Consider the following 18028-nt stretch of genomic DNA (forward strand, 5'->3'; position numbering starts at 1 on the left):
CCCGACCTTTTGCCCGCTCAGTTCGCAATAGCCGACAAGAAAAAACGCGGCTCCAAGTGTAACAATAGAAATATCCCCAATCCCCTCTCATGGCTCGTTGTCCGAATTTGACCGTAGCCCACGGGTATAGCCAACCTAACACGGGCCCTCACGGCGCCCCTGGGCCCTTTGACTCGGCCATGATGAGTTGCGTCGAGGCCACCGAATCTACATGATGACGCACTTGGAGCAGCAGCCAGGCTCCTTCTCACCGTCCTCCATATCCATGGGCTTAGGGGGGCCGTTCATACCCGAGTTGCCTCCGCTGCCGGTGGAGTATCCCTGCATCTCACGGTTGTATCTCCGAATCTCGCGAACGATGTCGTAGAAGGCCTTGTCGACGTTGATGCGTGACTTTGCCGAAGTCTCGATGAACTTGCAGTTGAAAGACCGAGCGAGGGCCTCACCCTCTGTAATTCCGGGAGAAGTGGCCGTGTCAGACAATTGTCATTTGCTCTCAGCGAAACATGGTGCACGTATCAATCGTACCTTGTCTGGATACCTCTCGCTCGCCCTCCAGGTCGCACTTGTTGCCGACGACGACCATGGGGAAGTAGTCCTTGTCCTTGACCCGCAGAATCTGCTGCTGAAAGGTGGTGATTTCCTCGAAGCTCTGCCGGGAGGTGATGGAGTAGACGAGCAGAAATCCCTCGCCGGTCCGCATGTACTGCTCGCGCATGGCGCTGTACTCCTCCTGGCCGGCCGTGTCGAGGACATCGAGAAGGGCGACCTCGTCGTCGATGTGGCACTGCTTCCGGTACGAATCTGCATTTCCGGGCGGACAGCGTCAGTTGGGGGGGAGCCTGGGCGGGTGCCACGGGAGGCATAGGGGCAATTGACGCATCGGCGCCAAGAGGTTGTGCGAGGGACAGACCTTCAATAGTCGGGTCGTATTCGTCGACGAAATGGCTTTGGATCAATTGAATGGTCAGGCATGACTTTCCTACACCACCGCCACCGACGACGACGAGCTTGTACTCTCGCAAGAACTAGATGACGGGGAGAAATCCGCACGTTAGCGACGTGACGATGCCAGGCGCGAGATGCGAGGATGGCGATGCATGTGGTCAGAGCGATGCAGGCAAAGGGGGCGGCGGGTGAGAAGTTTCGTGGTGGTGGAGGAGGAGCATCATCATGGCTGGTCGAAGATGATGGCGTGACAAGCGGGAATTGTCGAGTCCGGGGCAGCATACCTTGGTGGAGGAGGCCATTTTCGAGCTTGAGAGAGGGCGATTGACGATGCAAAGGCTTCGCGGAGGGAAATCGAGGACCGCACAGAGCGCTCAGGTCAGGCCAGAATGAATTTTTGACTCGCGCGGGCGACGGACGGGGTGGTGTGGCCTCTGAAATTCGGGGGTGTCTCGAAATCGCGGCGAGGCAGCGACGGCGGCGGCGGGACGGGGCAGCGAGAAGCTGCAAAAAAGACCAATCGAGGGCGGGCGCGCGGTCGAGATCGCGGGAACGGCGGCAGCGGCGGCGACGACGACGACAACGGACGATGGTGAGGAGGAGGCGACGGGGGGCCGGGGGATAGTTGTTTTGGCGATGGAGGTCAGGTCCGCGATGCGAAGGCGGGAAAGTTGAGTTGATGCGGAATGGAGAACGGAGCAGCGCACGGAAGGGAACGACGGGGGGGGGAAGGCGAAGAGAGATGGAGTGAGTGGAGTGGAGTGAGTGGCCTTGGCCTGGCCTGGCTGGCTGGCTGGCTGGCTGGATGGATGGATGCACGGGGTTGGGGCGACTGGGTGGTTGCGAAAAGCTGGGCGGCGGCGGGCTGGGCTTCCGCGCTCGGTGACTCTTTTTTTTTGTCGCCTCAATCTTTCTCTGTGTGGTTCTCTCTTCCATTCTCTCCTGGGTGGTCTCACTCACGCGCGGGGGGGGGAGGGGGTGGTGGTGGTGGTGGTGGTGGTGGGCGTGAGGTTCCATGGCGCAGGTGATGGTGATGCCACCACCCAATCCAACGAACCGGGATGGCCCAGTGAAGGTGGATTGGGGGACGCATGGGGGGGGGGCAGGGCTCCAGGTCCCGTCCGAGCCTCGTAGGGGGGGGGGGGCTTTTGGGGGGGATTGGGAGCCCTGAGAGCGCACCTCACCCACGGACGACGCGCCGTGGGCGGCAAGATTGCCTCAGGGCAGACATGCCTACTCGGAGGTAGGTAGGTACCTTAGTACCTTGCCTACCTCACCTCCTGGTTGACTGAGACGAACCTACTTAACTGTAACAACCCCGACCTTCCCATCATCGCCTCAGAGAAAAATGCAAAAGCATCTCGCCTCGCCTCGCCTCGCCTCGCCTCACCTCAACGCTCGTCGGGAACCTGACCCTGCCCACTGCGTCCCGCCCCCCGAGCGACCCCCGACCTTATTAGTGCACTAACGCGGATCGTCTGCTATAAGACGGCTTAGCGCCTCGGGGCCGCGCTTCGAGGGTGGAGGCGGGCAAGCCCCAACATGGAAAAGGGACCGCCCCGGGTGGTTGGTACTGGCGCTTGTGCTGGTGTGCTGGTGCTGTCGCTGGTGGCCTTGGCTTCGGGGTCCCTGTGGGAACCACTTGCTTGCACGGGTGGAAATGGGGTCAAAGGGGCCGGCGGAGCGCAAATGCGGAAAAGGGAAGGGAAAGATGAATCATTCCCCTACAAAAGTTACCAAGGGCCGCAACAGACTCGACGCGCACCGACACGAAGGCAGGCAAAATGGACTGCGGGCGGGCATCCATGACGTCCGCGGCGGCACGGCATGACAATCCATTGTGTACTTTGTACGAAGTACACTACCTTAGGCCGTTGTCCCTTGGTTGCATGGGGAGGGGGCCGGCCATTCATTCATCATCACTGGTGGCACGAAGTACTTGCACCGCAACGTGCCTCCTGGTTTGTCCTACGTATTGAGTACGAACTTATTACCTACTACGACTACATGTACAAGGGGGCGAAGGGGGGAGAAAAAATCACCCGTCCTTTCCCCTCTGCTGCTGCTGCTGCTTCTGCTTCAAAAAGGGCAAAAGGCTCGCCAGATTTGTAGATGGACCGACCTCCATCGGCCATCGTCGCGACCCCGCAGAATTCCTTCTTGCCTCTGTTTCCTCCATACGGAGGTTTTGTCGCCGCATCTGCCACGAGGAAAAAGAAATGGCAGAGGCCCAACGACGCGCGCACGCGCGCGGGCGGACGACCAAGGAAGGGGTGTGTAAAGGGGGTGTGCGAAAAGGGGCGCAAGGACGCTCACTGACTGGCGGGGTTGGATCGGGGGAGACGGAGAGAGAGAGGTTGGCGCGGGCTCGCCTTACACCACCGCTGCCCTCTGCGAGTTGCCTCTGTTGCTGGTCTGGTGTGCAAGTTTGTTGTATGTACAGTACCTTATGTTGTACTAAACTTGGTACTACCTGCTGTATATGGTGTGCGAATGCACCCAACGATTCTTTCACACCGCACCCTCAACCGTCAGTCAGGTAACGTTAGTAGCCGAAGGCCATGTGCGTGCGTGCGTGCGTGTGGTGCGTCCGAGGCCCGAGCCCGCCTCGAGGCTGTGGTCATGCTCGCATCGGAGGGCACAGGGCGTCGAAGCCAGAAATAAACACATACCATGGAGAGAGAGGATCAGTTAGGACAGGCAGATCTCGGGCTGGGTGCTCCGAGATTCGTCTATCTATAGGTACGAATGCTAGCAGATAAACATTCCAAGTAACGCAGCCCGCCCGTCCTTGATCTCGCGGGTATGCACGAGCATGTCCCACTATTTTTTTTTTACCCCGTAAACAGCGGCCAGCAGCAAAGCGTTAGTACCTTAGTAGGTTGTTGCCCGTTGCGCATCGACTCGTGCAAGCAAGCAAAATAGGTATAGTAGGTACGTACCCTTTGCGCACGAGCTGCTGCTGTTGCCCACCCCACGACGACACGAAACAACGACACCGTGGTTGACGGGGTGCGCCAGACGTCCGAGTCCAGGTACCTTATTAGCCTGCCTGCCAGCCTGTCTCCCCCGGTGCGTTGTTGGATTGTGTTGCCGCCGGCCCCTGAGTCGGCATGGCCGCGTCTCGTCGGGGGGTCTGGGTAACGCGCGCCTCGCTCACTCGCAGAAACTGCAGGACCAAGAGAACCCCCATCGATCAATCTTGCGAACCACAGAAGAAACGAGACTGAAATTCACCACCAAGCGCAGGGGCACACACGCACACACACGCACACGCACACACACACCAGGCCCGTCAGCGGCAAGCGGCGATGCAGTGCATTGGGTTGCAGTGACGGAAGGGGGGTGGGGGGGCCGGGCCGTGATGGATCGGAATTGGAAGCCTCGAGACGTCGTCGCCTGCGTTTCGCCAACTCCAACAAGAACGAATAGACGTGAGGTAGGATGCAGCCTTTTTTTGTTCTCTACTCCTCCCATGGCCCAAGACAACTAGTACCTCATGGTTGCGCATCCGATTGATGATTGCGCGCGCCTCCACAGCTCTCAGGGGGGGCAGGCCTGCCCAGGACCAGGGCACCAGTGAGGTCGACGAGACCCATGCATGCTTGCTTGCCATGGCATCGAGGTTCGTCAATGGCCGAGCGCCTTGGCTTATTATTTCTCATCTTGCCTTGAGGTGCCCATGACGCCCAGTCTACTAACCTTGAGAGGCCGGCACCACGCTCTCACTCCACTGAACTACCTGCACTAGGACGGGACGGGAGGAGCAGCCCAAAGCATCTTGTTCAAGGAAACTCAATAGGCAAGCCAGCCTTCTAGGGAACCTCCACTCGCCGCACGCCTAATCCCACTGCCCTCCGGAGTTAGTCCCACTATATGCTGCACCCGAATAGGCAACCCGGATTAATTAAACGTAAGGCGCCTCAAGGCAGTTACGTCTATAATCGCAGCTAGCCTTTAAAGCTATCCTCGTAACGGGTAGTAAGTAATTCTTATAGCGTAAGCTTTATAATATAACCTTCGCAATATAAGCTTTATATGATAGTATTTATAGCGTAGTCTTTATAATATGGTCTTTATAGCGTAGTTTTTATAGTAATAATTAAACCTTCCGACCGTAATAAGTACCTTTAATAGGTCCCAGCGCCTCGAATTATATAGCAGCCACTCACAAGCTTGGGAATTAGTAGACGCCCTACCTGACCTGCCTAAATTAGTGTAAAGCACAGTAGGACGAACTCCGGAGGGCAGTGGGATTAAGCGTGCCATCCACTCGTGCCCGGGCATATACTAACTTACTATGGATTGATGAGCCAGCGCACCTGGTCGGCCGACGAGGACATTGATCTGCTTGCTTGCTGCTTACTCCGGTCCCCGGCTCGCGCCCGCGGGAAGGGGCCCCAGGCCTTTCCAGGTCCCGTTGCTTCACCTGGCTGCTGCACCTGCACCTCTCTCTGCCTGTACCTCGACGAGCCGCTTGACCTTTTTGAAGTTCTTATGACTTCCTTCTCGATCCAAAGATCCTCCAGGCCGTTGGGCAACGGCAACTAGTACGACGACGATAAGCAACGACGAGCGATACGCATCTTGAACCCCAAACCCGTAGAAACAATTTTAGCAGCACTCTCGACCACTCCCTCTCTCACCCCGGGCGCCGCCTCCCTGCCTGCTGTCCCTGTGCACCGGCCAAAAGTTCAAGTGCTGTTGCCGCCGGCGGGAAAGCCACGGTTCGTTGGGCGCCTAAGAAACCCCCCTCCTGCCCGGGAAAAACCTGGGCGCCACCATGGGCACTCCCACTCTGTTCGAAACACTCTTTGGTTTCCAAGTCCAAGTAGGCAAGTCAAGTTAAGTAGGTAGGTAGGTAGGCAAGCAAGGCCAAGGTATGAATACTACATACTACATGCGTCCGAAGTTGGTAGGGTATGGGATATTTCGAGACGACGCCCCCCCCTCCCCCCCCCCCCCCCCCACGGTTGGTGCGTGGTGGGCGGGTGGGCGGCGAGCCTACACGCACAGGGCAGCCGAGCACCAGGCGGCGGCAGCGACGGACCCCATTGTACACCGGCCGCGGGAGTGGATGGAGTGGATGGAGTGGAGTGGAAGTGAGGTGGATGCTCGAGCTCGAGCGGGAGCTATTGCTGCTGCTGGACGTGAGAGAGGTGTGTGTGCATCTGTTCTGTTTGTGGTTCGTGCTGCCGGCTGTCGGCTGGCCGGTTCGTCCCACGGCAAGGAACGAACCCAAGGGACGATCGCCGGTCATCTTCATCACAAACAACCGTTTGTCCTTCCTAACGATAGAGGGACGACGACGATGCGATGGCCGCTCGAGCACCACCACCACCACCTAGCAGCATAAGGTACCTACATATCGTTTGTACTACATACGTAGGTACGGACCTCGATCCATCTGCCTGCCCCCTCTCTCCCTCGCTCCTTTCATCATCCATCCACAAACAAGGCTGCCACGTCTCTCTGTCTCTGTCGCTGGCGTTGAGCCTAACCTGCCTGCATCGGCGCGCCGCCTGCACGCACGCACGCCCTGTCGGCACGCACACACGCACACACACACAGGCTGCGGGCGCTGGTGGTGGTGAGGTGATGTCAGGGGCGGTGAGAGATGCATGTACTGCGTGGCTTCGTACCTACCTATCTGCTTGGAGACGGCCACAAGGCGTGGTACTGCTAGAAGCCTACTCCCTCATGCGTACCTTCCATGACAAGGCGCATATCCATCAGTTACCCCTGACGCAAAACGCCTTTTTCCGCTGTGCGTCCCCGTCTGCGGTCGCTAGGTTCCGACCCCTGCCTGGCATTTTAGGAGGTGGTGAACCCCTGCTGCTCGTGCTGCTGCTTGCCCTGCCCTGCCCTGTCCTGTCCTGCCCCTGACTGCCTGCCTGACTGCCTGCCCTGCGTGCGTGCGTGCCTGTGCTGCATGTGCGTCCGCCTCGCCTCACCTCGCCTCGTGTCGGATCGGCCAGCCCTGGGTCCTTGTCGCCCCTCCCTCCCTCCGTCCACGAGGCTCCCCTCCGCTCCGTGCTGCAGCTCCTCCTCCTCCAGTTCTTCTTCTTCGTCGTCGTCCACCACCACCGACCGACCGATACTCCCCCCCCCCTTCTTTTTCATCACGCGCGCGCGCGCCTTCTGGCTTGGCCCCACGGCACGGCACTCCGTCGTCGACAGCACGATGATGCCCGTCACGTCACCGGCATGTCTTCCGTCACACATACCAGCTACGTACGTATTACCCACATACCAAGTACCGTATGTAAGTACGCAGTCGTGCAGATATACGCACGACCACGTACTACGTACTCGAGCGGCAGACGCGAGCGGTTTCCCGCCGGTGGATCGATTGGCAAGGCCCCGTCATGTCATCACCCGTATCCGTCCGTCCTTGTCCATGATATGCCCGCCCCCGTAGGTCCGTATCGATGCGCGCCCCCGGGGGGTTCACGTACATGCTTGCTGACCTGGCCTGGCCTGGCCTGGCAAAAGCCGTTGAGCCAGCCAGCCAGCCAGCCGGGGAACGATTACCACGAGGGGGCCACGCACTGCGCGCGCGACTCCGTCCCGTGCATATGTAACAGGCCGTGCGCCCCAGGGACCGGCCCCTCCCAAAAGGCATACCTGCCTGCCTGCCTATCGACCCGACTCGAGACTCTTTCTCTCGCTGTCTCTCCCCCCCCCCCGGGTTGATACGTAACTTATTAGTGTCTTTGACAAACGCGGCGGCGACATGGACCATTCCGAAGCCAGCCACAGCATGGCAATGACCCTCCTTCCCCAGTGCGAAGCCGCCACCCTGCCTGCCTGCCGCCAGCTCGGGTCCCTGGTGCAGTCGGGTGATGATGAGGCGGCACCAGCAGTATCCATCGTCTCTCCCAGAAAAGGCGTCGTCGGCACGTGTTTGTCCCCCCCAGGACGACGACCCGTACGTACTGTATTACCCTCGTACGTGGAAAGTAGGGGCAATCACAATCTCGGCGGGCTGTCCGTCGAGGCCGCGAGATTGTGCGGTTGCAACCCTTCCCCTCCCCCCCCCCCTTCTCCCCGTCATTGGTGTCTAAACCATTGTGCCAGCCTTTTAGTGCTACTGCTAACGTGGTTTCTCAGGTACGGTATGATGACAGCCCGTCCCCCTGGGCCTTCTAGAATAATTACCAAATTACTACTAACCCTGGGCCCCTCGATTCTCCACGCCGACTGGCGCTCCACCCGTGATCCGCCGCGCAGGCGAGCCACCACCACTACTACTCACTCACAACCTTTACGGATCGACAAGCTCTGCAAGCTCTGCGAGCTCTGGTGGAGGAGGTAACTAAGGTACAGCACTAATAAGGGGATCCACAGCCACCACGTTGAACCACCGGGGGTGCATCCGCCCGCCCCCCCTCATCTCGTTGGAATCGCCGGAGCCGCCGCCGTTTGTGAGCTCTACCTTCTCGGTCCAAGACCTGCGTGCGTGATGTGCTTGAGCAAAGCCGAGGTAGTATCCGGCGCCATGGGCCATGTGGCATGGTGCGTGTCTGATGTTGGGCCGATGTCGTCCGTGCTGAGTGCGTTTGTAGTACGTACGTACGTAGCAGCAGTGCGGACATGCCAAATCTACTACTAGCCCAGCTCTGCGTTGCCATGTGTGCCTCCTCAACAAGGGCACGCAGGGTCTTGCGGGGCATTGCACACAAAACGCTACGAAGCATATGCGTTCAACGACACATGCAAGGCCGGAGGGTCATCCCGGAGTGCAGCCCTCGCTCGACAAGGTACGTGGTCAAATCGGATACACCTACGACTACCGACCGCACCCCGTCAACTGCCGACGCTGCTTTCCAGACACCTGCGTCGTCTTTTTTTTTTTGCTTCTAATACTACTACTACTACTACGACGCATGTAGTATCTGCATCCGTAGCCCACGGCCTGAAGGCGGGCGCGCAGGCGGGCGGGCGCCGGTCGGGCCTTATCATCAATTGGGCTGCCGCCAGCTGCATGCATGCACGTGTAAGTGGGAATAACCACGGGCGGACAGAACCAGACTTCCCGAATTAGGGAGACGATCGCCGCCCAGATTCGACACGACAGGGGGGGAAGGGACGGAGGGACAAGGGGCGGCCACCTGACCTTTGTTTGTTTGACGGCCGCAAGCCTCCCCCTCCCCCCCTGAGATTGTCACTATCATTACAAAGTACGTACTGCATACCCAGATTGATATAGTAGCCAGGCGCCTGTCATTCTGCGAATGGGGAGCCCGCACGATGCCCACGCGGCAGGTGTCTTTCTTGTGCCCCGGAGTTTAGTGGGTTGACTGGGGGGGGGAAAGCGGTCCTCGGAAGCAGAGCTGCTTGTTTGTTTGATCGTCAACGAGCCTGGCGGTGGTAACCAAGTTAGTTACAGGCCGGTAGTTATCTTTACCAACTTACTAACTCGGGATATGGATGGACGGTGGCGAGGAAATCGGCCGACAAACCAGACGACTGGGTCGAGCTCCTCCAGCCGCGGAACCGCCCACAGGTTTCGGTTTTCAAGTCTGAATAGTTTGTTGTGATGGTAGCAGTCAGCAGTAGTAAGTAGTAAGGTAGCGGTAGCGAAAAGAGGAGTAGTAACCGACAGAGCAGCAGCAGCAGCATCGGAACCCGTCGCGCGGCTAGTCATTCCTCATCTTTTACTTACACATCGAGACACCGCGGGACAAGGAGGCTCGGTGTGCGAAGCTGGTCTAGGTAGGTAGGGAGCTAGCTAGCAAGGTGCGTTTCTGGGAAAGGCGTGAGCAAGGGGTACTAAAGCAGCTCTTGCAGTACGTAGTAACGTTAGTATATACTATTTCGCGTGCACGAAGCGCGCGCACAATGTGTAGTGTACTTCGTGCATACAGGCGGCAGCGCGGCAACACATAAGGGGAAGAGAGGGGGGGGGTCAGTCCATGAGAGGGCTGGACACGACGCCATGAAACAGGGCGCAGGAAACCGGCTCATCAAGGTGCCAAAACTCTGGAGCCGGCCGCCCGCTCGACGGAATGAATGGATCATCCAAACTGTTACTACGTATCTCTTTTTCTCTTTCTCTCTCCCTCTTTCTCGCGGTCACGATGAAGCACAGCACGTGACTCGATGCAATAGGACAGGCAGTAGTGCTGCTACTAGGTACTATTTCTTCGTACTTCGTACATGTACCCACACGGAGGCGGCTTGGGTCGGTCGCGCCGGCGAGCAACAGCCGGGAAGAAAGACGGCGCGGGAGGCTCAGCGCCTCTCGCCCAAGACCTAGTATCTTCCGATGACGGTCCGTCCGGGTGAGCCTCATCACGCATCCTTGTCCGTCTCAGATCCGGGCTCGTCGTCCTCGCCCTCGGCCGCGACCCGCCTCCCCCGGACGTTCTCCTCCACCTCCGCGACGAGGCTCTCCAAGTAGGCCCGGTCCCTGTTCGCCGCAACCCGAGTCAGCTGGGCCCGAGTCAAGTGGGAGAGACAGACGAGAGAGAGGGAGAGGGAGAGGGGGAAAGAGAGAGAGAGAGAGAGATACCCCTTGACTCCTTGGAAAGAGGGGGGGCCGTGCACGTTTCAACGAGGCAAACACGAGAGAAATGCGATGTGTAGTCTGGTTTGAGAGAGGAACAGAGAGAGAAAGAGTTGTTGTAGTAGTACGAACCTGCCGACGAGGGTGACGGTGTTTCGCGATTGGCCCCAGCGCGGGTAGCTGCCGACCTTGACGCCCTTGGGCTCGACCTTGGCGGCCAGCTGGGTCAGGAAGGCGGCGACTTCGCTCTCGGCCAGCGGGGTCGATATCAGGATGCGGACCGCGCCCTTGGCCTCGGGATCGACGAGGCGCGGGATGACGTGGGGCTTCAGGCCGTCTAGCAGTTTGACGACTGGAAGAGCAGCCCAGCGACGATGACGACGAGGGGCACCAGTCAGCTAAAACTACGGCCTCGAAACGGGGTAGGTAGGGCGTAGGGTGGTGAGAAGGAGGGGAGATATTATCGTTTCTCCCCCCTAGGACTTACACAGTTTGGGCACGCCGGGCAGGATGTGCACGTTCCCGTTGACGATGGACACGGGGACCCAGAGCTCCTCGACCGGGAACAGGAACTGGGAGCTGAGGTCGCGGGCCTCGTCGGTGGGCAGCTCGACCATGCGCAGCTTGGCCTTGAGGGCGGGCGAGTCGACGTCCCAGCTGAAGTTGGGCTGCGAGGGGTGCGGCTTGGACATGCGCTTCATCCGGTCGAAGGATTCCCGATGCAGCTTGAGGGGCAGGTGGAAGGCCTTGGCGATGGACTGGTAGGTAATGTCGTCATGACTGTCGGGGGTAAAGGGTCAACGTGAGGTCTTTGACTGCCCGCAGCGAGTAGCAGCAGGATGGATGGATGGATTGGGGGGGGGAGAACAACGACGAGGCAATAACTCACGTTGGTCCGATGCCGCCGCTTGAAAATAAAAACACACAAAAACGTCAGCTTGGATGCTTGTCATGGCAGTATATACTACTCCGAAGAGCGTGCAGGCGTGGCGTGGTAGGCGCGGCACACCTTGTCACGACAAAGTCGTAGCGGTCACTCATGCGACGGACGGCCTCGACGATTTCGCTCTCGTCGTCCTCGATGACCTCGACCCGTTTCAGGCTCTGCCCCCGGTGGGTTTGTGCATGTTAGGACCGGGGCACGAACGCGCGCACGCGCGCGACTTGAAGTAACTCGAGGCGAGGCACGCAAGGGAAGAAGGGAGGAGGAGGGTCTTACTATCCCCAGGTTGAAGCACCACTTGGCCATGAACGCCGAATTGGTCTGCGATAGAAAAGGGATCACGTCAATGGTTCTGGTCTCTCATGTCATGTCATGGCTCGGCTCGACGCCTTGCTGCTGCTGCTGCTGTGCGCGACTCACGTCCACCGTCTGCGCCCTTGAAAGTTAGCCAACCAACTCTCACTCTCTCCGTAGCCATCAAACACACGAGTTGCCGCCCCCCGCCCCCCTCCCCCGGGGGGCCAGGACACATGTAGTAACGTCGTGGTAGGAGCGGTAGGTTGTTTGTTGTGGACGTACCTTGCCTCCCAGGACCTCATCCCCGATAATCAGGCACGCCGCCGTGTGGATGGTGCGCGTCCTGCGCTCGTCGGCCATGATGGCGGCGGCAGCGATGACTGCCGACGAGGGTCGCTGATGCCGCAGAGACTGAGAAACGAAAAACGACCTCGTCGTTGGGCCGCCGGATACGTGTCTGGCGACTTGCGACAGGCGTGCGAGCATTTGACGGCGGGGCAGAGCTTTTCGTCGTCGTCGTCGTCGTCGTCGTCGTTGTGGTTGGTATGACGATGCACCGAACCGAAACCGTGCGCGGCGCGGGCTGCCTTGCCTGTCTGGTCGTTCTGTCTTTCTGTCTGCCGTTGAGCGGGACGGTTGGAGGTACAGCAAAAGTGTGTTTATTAAGCGCGCGAGTTGAGGGCGGCGGCGGGACAAAGATGGGGGGGCATTGACTGACGTTGGCGCAGCTCTCATGACGCAATGAATAATTCAACCAGAGTAACAACGGCCCCCGGCCCCGGCTACCTCGATCCCACTGCATGGTGGGGGGAGGGGGAGCGGACACGCTCTCGCGCCGAGGGCCAGACGCGGCGTCTGGTGGTCGCAGTCATGGATGGTCGGGGTTGCCACGAGTGTTGCTGAGGCCATCGTCAGTTGCTGATAACCAGCTACGTATTGTTTTTGCGATTGTAATTTTTCCCTTGTCCATCACGTAGCTGAAGCCTCGCACCCCCCAATCGCAGCGTCGCACTTAGGTAGGTGCCTACATTTCTTGTCGGCGGGCATGCCCGCTGTCTGAGCCTCTAATAAGAGCAATCATGTAAGCCAGCAGCAGCACTAACTGCACGGCCAGCACCATGTATGTGCATGTCGCAGTCCCCAAAAAAAAAGCTCCCCAAAAAAAAAACCGTCCCAAAAAAATTACTGGATCCGCAGACCTTCAACTTCACACGACTCACTCACTCACTCACATCCACCTCGACGCAACTCACCCCATTCACACGCCGTCCTCGCTCTACAATAAGCTTACCAGAAGATCGTACGAGCTCGTCTTTCATTCATCAGCCGGAGAGCATCATCATCGCGCTCAGTCAGCCAGGCAGCCAGGCAGCCATGGCCGAAGCGAAGCAGCCGGCCCCGCGGCCGTGCAAGCGCTGCAAGGCGACGCCCGCGCCGTATATCCTCCGCAACGACCCGACCTGCCGGTACGTCTTCCCCCACACGGGACCTGACGGGTTTTATTTCTTGTCTTATTCCGTTTTTGTTTTGTTTTCCTTCTGCTTTGTGTTCTCTTCTGCTCGGGCTTCCCTGCTGTCCGGCCCCCTGGGACCTAAGTGGGTGCGGCGTCGGTTTCAGGAACCAAAGCTGCACGCCACCCGTTGAGACAGCGGAATAAAAAAAGGAATAATAAAAGTGACAGCAGGAGAGCATATCATGTTCGCGTCTAGCAGAAGAGCCGTGGGGTTGAGAGAGGAAGACGGTGATCATCGTGAAAAGAGGGAACAAACAGAACATGCGGACATAACCACCCAAAAGCACAACGAGAACAAGAAAACAAGAGCAAAAAAGCAAAATAGCTGACATGTCACCACCACCACCACAGGGACTGCTACGTCGACTACGTCGAGGCCAAGGCCGGCCGCCGTCTCGGGGCCGTCGCCCGCGAGACGCGCACGTCGGCCGCCCCGGCCCCGCGCCGCTACCTCGCCGGCCTCTCCTTTGGCGCCTCGTCGGCCGTCATGGCCCGCGTCCTCGACGGGAGCGCAAAGTTCCACTCGTCGGCCAAGAAGGGCTCCGCCGCCGCCGCCTTTGAGGCCCTCGTCGTCCACGTCGACACGGACCTCGGTTTCGATCCTGCTTCTTCTTCTCCTTCTCCTTCTCCTTCTCCTCGTCATGAAGAGGCGTCATCGTCATCATCACCAACCTCACCTTCACCAACGTCAACGTCACCTCCTCCGCAGAACTGCTCGCCCGCCGCCGCCCGCCTACTCGACCGGTACCGCGCCCGGTTCCCCAACGTGTCGTTTGCGTGCGTCCACCTGAGCAGGGCGCTGCGTCTACGGACCGTGGACTGGGCGGCGCTCCTACCCCCATCACAACAACAACGAGGAGGAGAACGAGGACGGGATGTGTCGCCCGATCACGACGACAATGGCAGCAGCAGCACAGGCATCAGCGACTCGGAGCGGCTGCGTCGTTTCTTTGACGCGCTGCCCTCGGCGACGGCTCGCGCTGATGCGACGCGCCTGCTGGTGCGCCACATCCTGCTCGACATGGCCCTCGCCGGGTCCTACTCAGCGCTGCTCCTCGGCCACAGCACCACGGCGCTCGCGGCCCTGACGCTCGCCGAGGTGGCCAACGGGCGGGGCTTCTCCGTGCCGTGGCAGGTCAACGACGGGCCGTACCCGGTGCGCACGTACGATGAGCCTGGCAGCGGCGGCAGCAGCGGCAGCAGCAGCAGCAGCAAGGCAGAGGAGCGAGACACGGCGACCGCCGAGATGGCGACGGCGACGACGACGGCCGAGACGACGACGGTCACGCAGCAGCACGTCCCCATCTTCTACCCCATGCGCGAGGTATTCGGCGCCGAGATCGCGCAGTACCTGGAGCTGTCACCCGAGCTCGGCGAGCTCGTAACCGCCGCCGCCGCCGCCGCCCTCGCCCCCAGCACCACCACCACCACCACGTCAGCAGCAACCAACGGCGGCGGCAGCATCGTGTCGCACAAGGACCTGAGCATCGCCGATGTCATGAGCCGGTACTTTGCCGGCGTCGAGGGCCCCTACGAGGGCATCGTGGCCAACGTGGTGCGCACGACGGGCAAGCTCGAGAGGGCCGGGGCGGCCGGGGCGGGGCCGTGCGGGCTGTGCGGCATGACGTTGGACGAGCGGGGGGACGAGCGCTGGGCGGGGGAGCTGGGAGATGATGACAGCGATGGCAACGATGATAGTGACGGCGACCGTCGAGGGGGTGGCGACCGGAAGGCACGCTTGTGCTACGGGTGCAAGCGATCCGTCCATGGGTAGTAAGTGGTAGATTCAAACCCCCTTGAACGGGCCAAGGGGAACGAAGCCAAAACAAATAAAAAAGTCTAGTAAACAAAGTCTGCCTGAAAAAGGCTGCCAACAACTCCCAGTGATGATGATGATGATGCGGTCACCTGCCTTTGTAGTCCCCTTGCTCCCCTGGCTCTCTCTCCCCGAGCCATGTGGATTTGCAGAGAAACACCCTTTGTCTAAGCCACCAAAACCCTTCTCTCACTCTCTCTCAAACCCCCCTAAGGCGCCACGCCGGGATACATGCAGAAAACTTCTGGGACGCATGGAATAATAGAAAAAGGGCGTCCGTTGCCCTACGCCTTGTCAAGCATCGGCAGGACGCGTCCCTCAAACTTTCGCATGAGCTTGTTGGTCTGCTCGGCGAGCGACAGCGTCAGGATCGTGTGCGGCAATATCCGGGCGAGGTGCGGCAGGAAGCCCTTGTAGATGGCGAAAAAGCCCTCGGTGCGGATCGTCTTGCCCAGGCAGTCGAAGACGCCCTTGTACAGGTTGCCGTTCTGGTTGTACAGGCGGGACATGATTGTGTCTGCAGCGTAAAAAGGCCGTCTCACGTCAGCGATACGATTTTAGGGGGGGGGTGAGCTGCCGTTGGTGGTGTAGGGAGAGCGATAAGGGGGGTACGAGCTTACCCGGCGGGTGCATGAAGCAGCAGACGACGAAGCCGCTGACGGTGCTGCTCGCGAGGTGCAGGGCCGGGCCCTCCTCCATACCAGCGTGGCGGACCAGACGGCGCTTGGCGAAGAAGTAGGTCGGCAGCTGGACCGAGCTGCCGAAGCCTGTCCTGATCATGGCGGCGCCGACGCCGCGGTACAGGCCGCGCACACCCTCGGCGCGATAAATCTGCGACAGGCCGTCGATGGCATTCCGGTACTGGTGCTGCGTGCCGACGGGTCGGAAGGGCGAGTAGCTCTGGAGGCGGGTCTTGACGAGGAAGAAGGGGCTGCCGGCGGCGGCGCCGATGATGCCGGAGAAGGCGCCGCAGAACATATTGACGGCGAGATTCTGCGCGTTCTCGTTGCTGAGGAAGACGGACGAGATTCCCTTGCGCAGGGGGTCGTAGAAGCCCAAGCGGCAGCCGTTGAGGAGCACCTGGTAGATGTAGGCGCATCCCAGGCCTCGGTATATGCCCCGCACGCCCTCATGCTTGACGATGACGCCGACGCCGTGTATCGGGCCGCGGTAGTGATGCGGTTGGTGGCCCTTGGACTGGAGCTCGCCTTGTAATTGCATGCTGCACGGGAGCACGGGTTAGAGTTCGTCGCCCTCTTGCGTCAAGGAGTAGCAGGGCACAATTACCGAATCTTGACGGTTTCGAATGGGTGAGTGGCCGTCACGGCGCCGCAGGCCGCGATGCCGCCGGCGACGAAGGCGCTGCAGCACGAGAGAGAGACGTTCGGTTAGCTACTGGCAGAGAGTTGTTTCGGGGTTCAATCTGCTTGTCTCACCCCAGCGTCGTCGACATGGCACTTCTGCGCAACAGGAGACGGGCAGAGCGGGCCACAGAGATGTGCGTGTTTCGCAGAGAAAGGATGAAGTCGGCGACGTCTGCGCGTATGAAGGCAATCGGACAATTTTGGAGGGACAGGGGAGAAGATTGTCGGTGACCGAAATCGATGTTTCGAAGGCGGAGTAACTGGCAATTGATTGTACTGCCTGCAAGACACCCGCGACTGTGTCAGCACAGGCTGTTGGTGCGAGCTTGTCGCCCCCGGTTTGGAATCAGGCAGCGTGCGCCGCCTCGCTGTGTGCGCGCAACGGCCGGGAGTTGGGCAAATCTGACCTGGCGTTTCCGCGATACCCGGCGGTGGAGGGGCTGAGGCCCGGGTCACCAGCCAACAACGGGCTCGGCCGTTTCGATGTTGATGTAGGTATCCGTCGCGGAAGGGCGAGAGGCTTGAGGGCCTGGGAGCGGCGAGCGGACGGATGAGATGGGTTGGGTAGGAGGACACAGCCTGGCGTCAGCGGTGATGCTTTGTCGAGTTTCAGTCGGCGCGATGTGTGCGGTGCGGTGCAACAGGCGGGCGCGCACGCGCAATGGCGGGCGGTCCGTTTTCAATGGCCGTCCGTGGTTCCGTGGTCGGCCCCAGAAACCCTCTGCCGACGTCGGCCGCTTCGAATTAGAAGGAGCTCCATTGGGCATGGGGGGTCCGGCGCGCGGCATTGATCTCAGACTCTTTGGGTGGCAGACGAGAAGCGTTAGGGTACCTTTAGTATGTAGGTACCTAACCTAGGTACCTTACGGCCTAATATAACGGGGGCGACGAAAATGGACAGCCCGTCTGCAGCAGCTGGACTACACCACACGTTGAATCGCCCAGGCTGCTTCATTCACAACGCAATCCTACCCAAATCTTGTGTTTGTGATCTTCTTGTCTCACCGCCCGCGGCCGTCTGGTGGGGTCGCTCGCCCTCTGATGCCTACCTGCCTGCACGTCCCGTCTCGTCTCAGCTGGCTCAGCCAGGGTCCCCAAGGTTGGGGGCCAGATTGCAAGGTTGAATGTCTCTGCAGGCCACGCCGCTGAACCCATCCGGGCATGCCTCTGCTTATCGTTCGGCACTGACTGACTGGGCGCCTGCGTAGTGGCAGCAATGGATGCTGTCTCAGTGGAGGCTCCGTGGGCTGGCCTTCATTCTTCACACACTGCAATTGCCCCGTCCCCGGCTGAGGATGGGACCCGATCCATTGCAAGCGCGCGCCCACTGTCCCTGCAGCTCGGATATCGTAGGGCCACGGCGGCTTACTCAGGGCACGCGAGGCCATTGACGTCGCGCCGTCCCACTGGAACCGCTCGCGAGGCTGCGACTTCGGCCACCGCCTTCTTCAGGGCGCCTTCAAAACGGAGGGGTGCTATTGAGGGGACCCACCGGGCAGGCCAGCCCAGTGCAGCGCATAGCGCAGCGTTTCTAGCAGGATCCTACCTACCTACCATTGAGGCAAGCCCAGTGCTGCAACGAAGCACTGCACTGGAGCTCGCCCTCCACAAATCCTCAGGCTCCTGTCGTGCTCCG

At 59.9% G+C, this 18028-nt stretch overlaps 5 protein-coding genes across 6 annotated transcripts; 1 reads left to right on the forward strand and 4 right to left on the reverse strand.

Annotated features, from left to right (window-relative positions):
- Nucleotides 1–207: 207 nt before the first annotated feature.
- ras1 lies at nucleotides 208–1250 on the reverse strand (the record flags this gene model as incomplete). Its single annotated transcript, XM_047981053.1, has 4 exons — nucleotides 208–449; nucleotides 529–804; nucleotides 914–1028; nucleotides 1233–1250. The coding sequence occupies 4 exons, from the start codon at nucleotides 1248–1250 to the stop codon at nucleotides 208–210; spliced, it is 651 nt and encodes a 216-aa protein (XP_047837011.1).
- An 8995-nt stretch (nucleotides 1251–10245) lies between these two features.
- Nucleotides 10246–11708, reverse strand: JDV02_000269 (uncharacterized protein; the record flags this gene model as incomplete). Its single annotated transcript, XM_047981054.1, has 6 exons — nucleotides 10246–10363; nucleotides 10592–10811; nucleotides 10947–11239; nucleotides 11349–11366; nucleotides 11469–11563; nucleotides 11679–11708. The coding sequence occupies 6 exons, from the start codon at nucleotides 11706–11708 to the stop codon at nucleotides 10246–10248; spliced, it is 774 nt and encodes a 257-aa protein (XP_047837012.1).
- A 54-nt stretch (nucleotides 11709–11762) lies between these two features.
- Nucleotides 11763–12434, reverse strand: JDV02_000270 (uncharacterized protein; the record flags this gene model as incomplete). Its single annotated transcript, XM_047981055.1, has 2 exons — nucleotides 11763–11831; nucleotides 11982–12434. The coding sequence occupies 2 exons, from the start codon at nucleotides 12432–12434 to the stop codon at nucleotides 11763–11765; spliced, it is 522 nt and encodes a 173-aa protein (XP_047837013.1).
- A 458-nt stretch (nucleotides 12435–12892) lies between these two features.
- On the forward strand, nucleotides 12893–15071 carry CTU2 (Cytoplasmic tRNA 2-thiolation protein 2). The gene is made up of 2 exons (XM_047981056.1): nucleotides 12893–13165; nucleotides 13564–15071. The coding sequence occupies exons 1-2, from the start codon at nucleotides 13074–13076 to the stop codon at nucleotides 14984–14986; spliced, it is 1515 nt and encodes a 504-aa protein (XP_047837014.1). The 5' UTR covers nucleotides 12893–13073; the 3' UTR covers nucleotides 14987–15071.
- On the reverse strand, nucleotides 14977–17079 carry OAC1 (Mitochondrial oxaloacetate carrier protein). 2 transcript variants are annotated; one of them, XM_047981057.1, is made up of 4 exons: nucleotides 16465–17079; nucleotides 16316–16390; nucleotides 15649–16250; nucleotides 14977–15545 (listed from the first exon to the last, which is right to left on the reverse strand). In XM_047981057.1, the coding sequence occupies exons 1-4, from the start codon at nucleotides 16479–16481 to the stop codon at nucleotides 15313–15315; spliced, it is 927 nt and encodes a 308-aa protein (XP_047837015.1). In that variant the 5' UTR covers nucleotides 16482–17079; the 3' UTR covers nucleotides 14977–15312. The 2 variants fall into 2 exon arrangements, with proteins under 2 accessions (XP_047837015.1, XP_047837016.1); XM_047981058.1 differs by having other exon boundaries at nucleotides 15649–17019.
- Between the last annotated feature and the right edge of the window lie 949 nt (nucleotides 17080–18028).

This window comes from Purpureocillium takamizusanense, chromosome 1 (genome assembly GCF_022605165.1).
Source record: "Purpureocillium takamizusanense chromosome 1, complete sequence".
NCBI lineage: Eukaryota > Fungi > Ascomycota > Sordariomycetes > Hypocreales > Ophiocordycipitaceae > Purpureocillium > Purpureocillium takamizusanense.

Excerpts from the sequence above, each read along its gene's own strand:
- CTU2 (XM_047981056.1), top strand. The coding sequence starts at position 13,074 with ATGGCCGAAGCGAAGCAGCCGGCCCCGCGGCCGTGCAAGCGCTGCAAG. Across the intron at positions 13,166-13,563 it reads CGCAACGACCCGACCTGCCG|GGACTGCTACGTCGACTACG; the intron begins GTACGTCTTCCC and ends CCACCACCACAG.
- OAC1 (XM_047981057.1), bottom strand. Across the intron at positions 16,251-16,315 it reads TTCGAAACCGTCAAGATTCG|CATGCAATTACAAGGCGAGC; the intron begins GTAATTGTGCCC and ends GCTCCCGTGCAG. Across the intron at positions 15,546-15,648 it reads CTGCTTCATGCACCCGCCGG|ACACAATCATGTCCCGCCTG; the intron begins GTAAGCTCGTAC and ends TTTACGCTGCAG.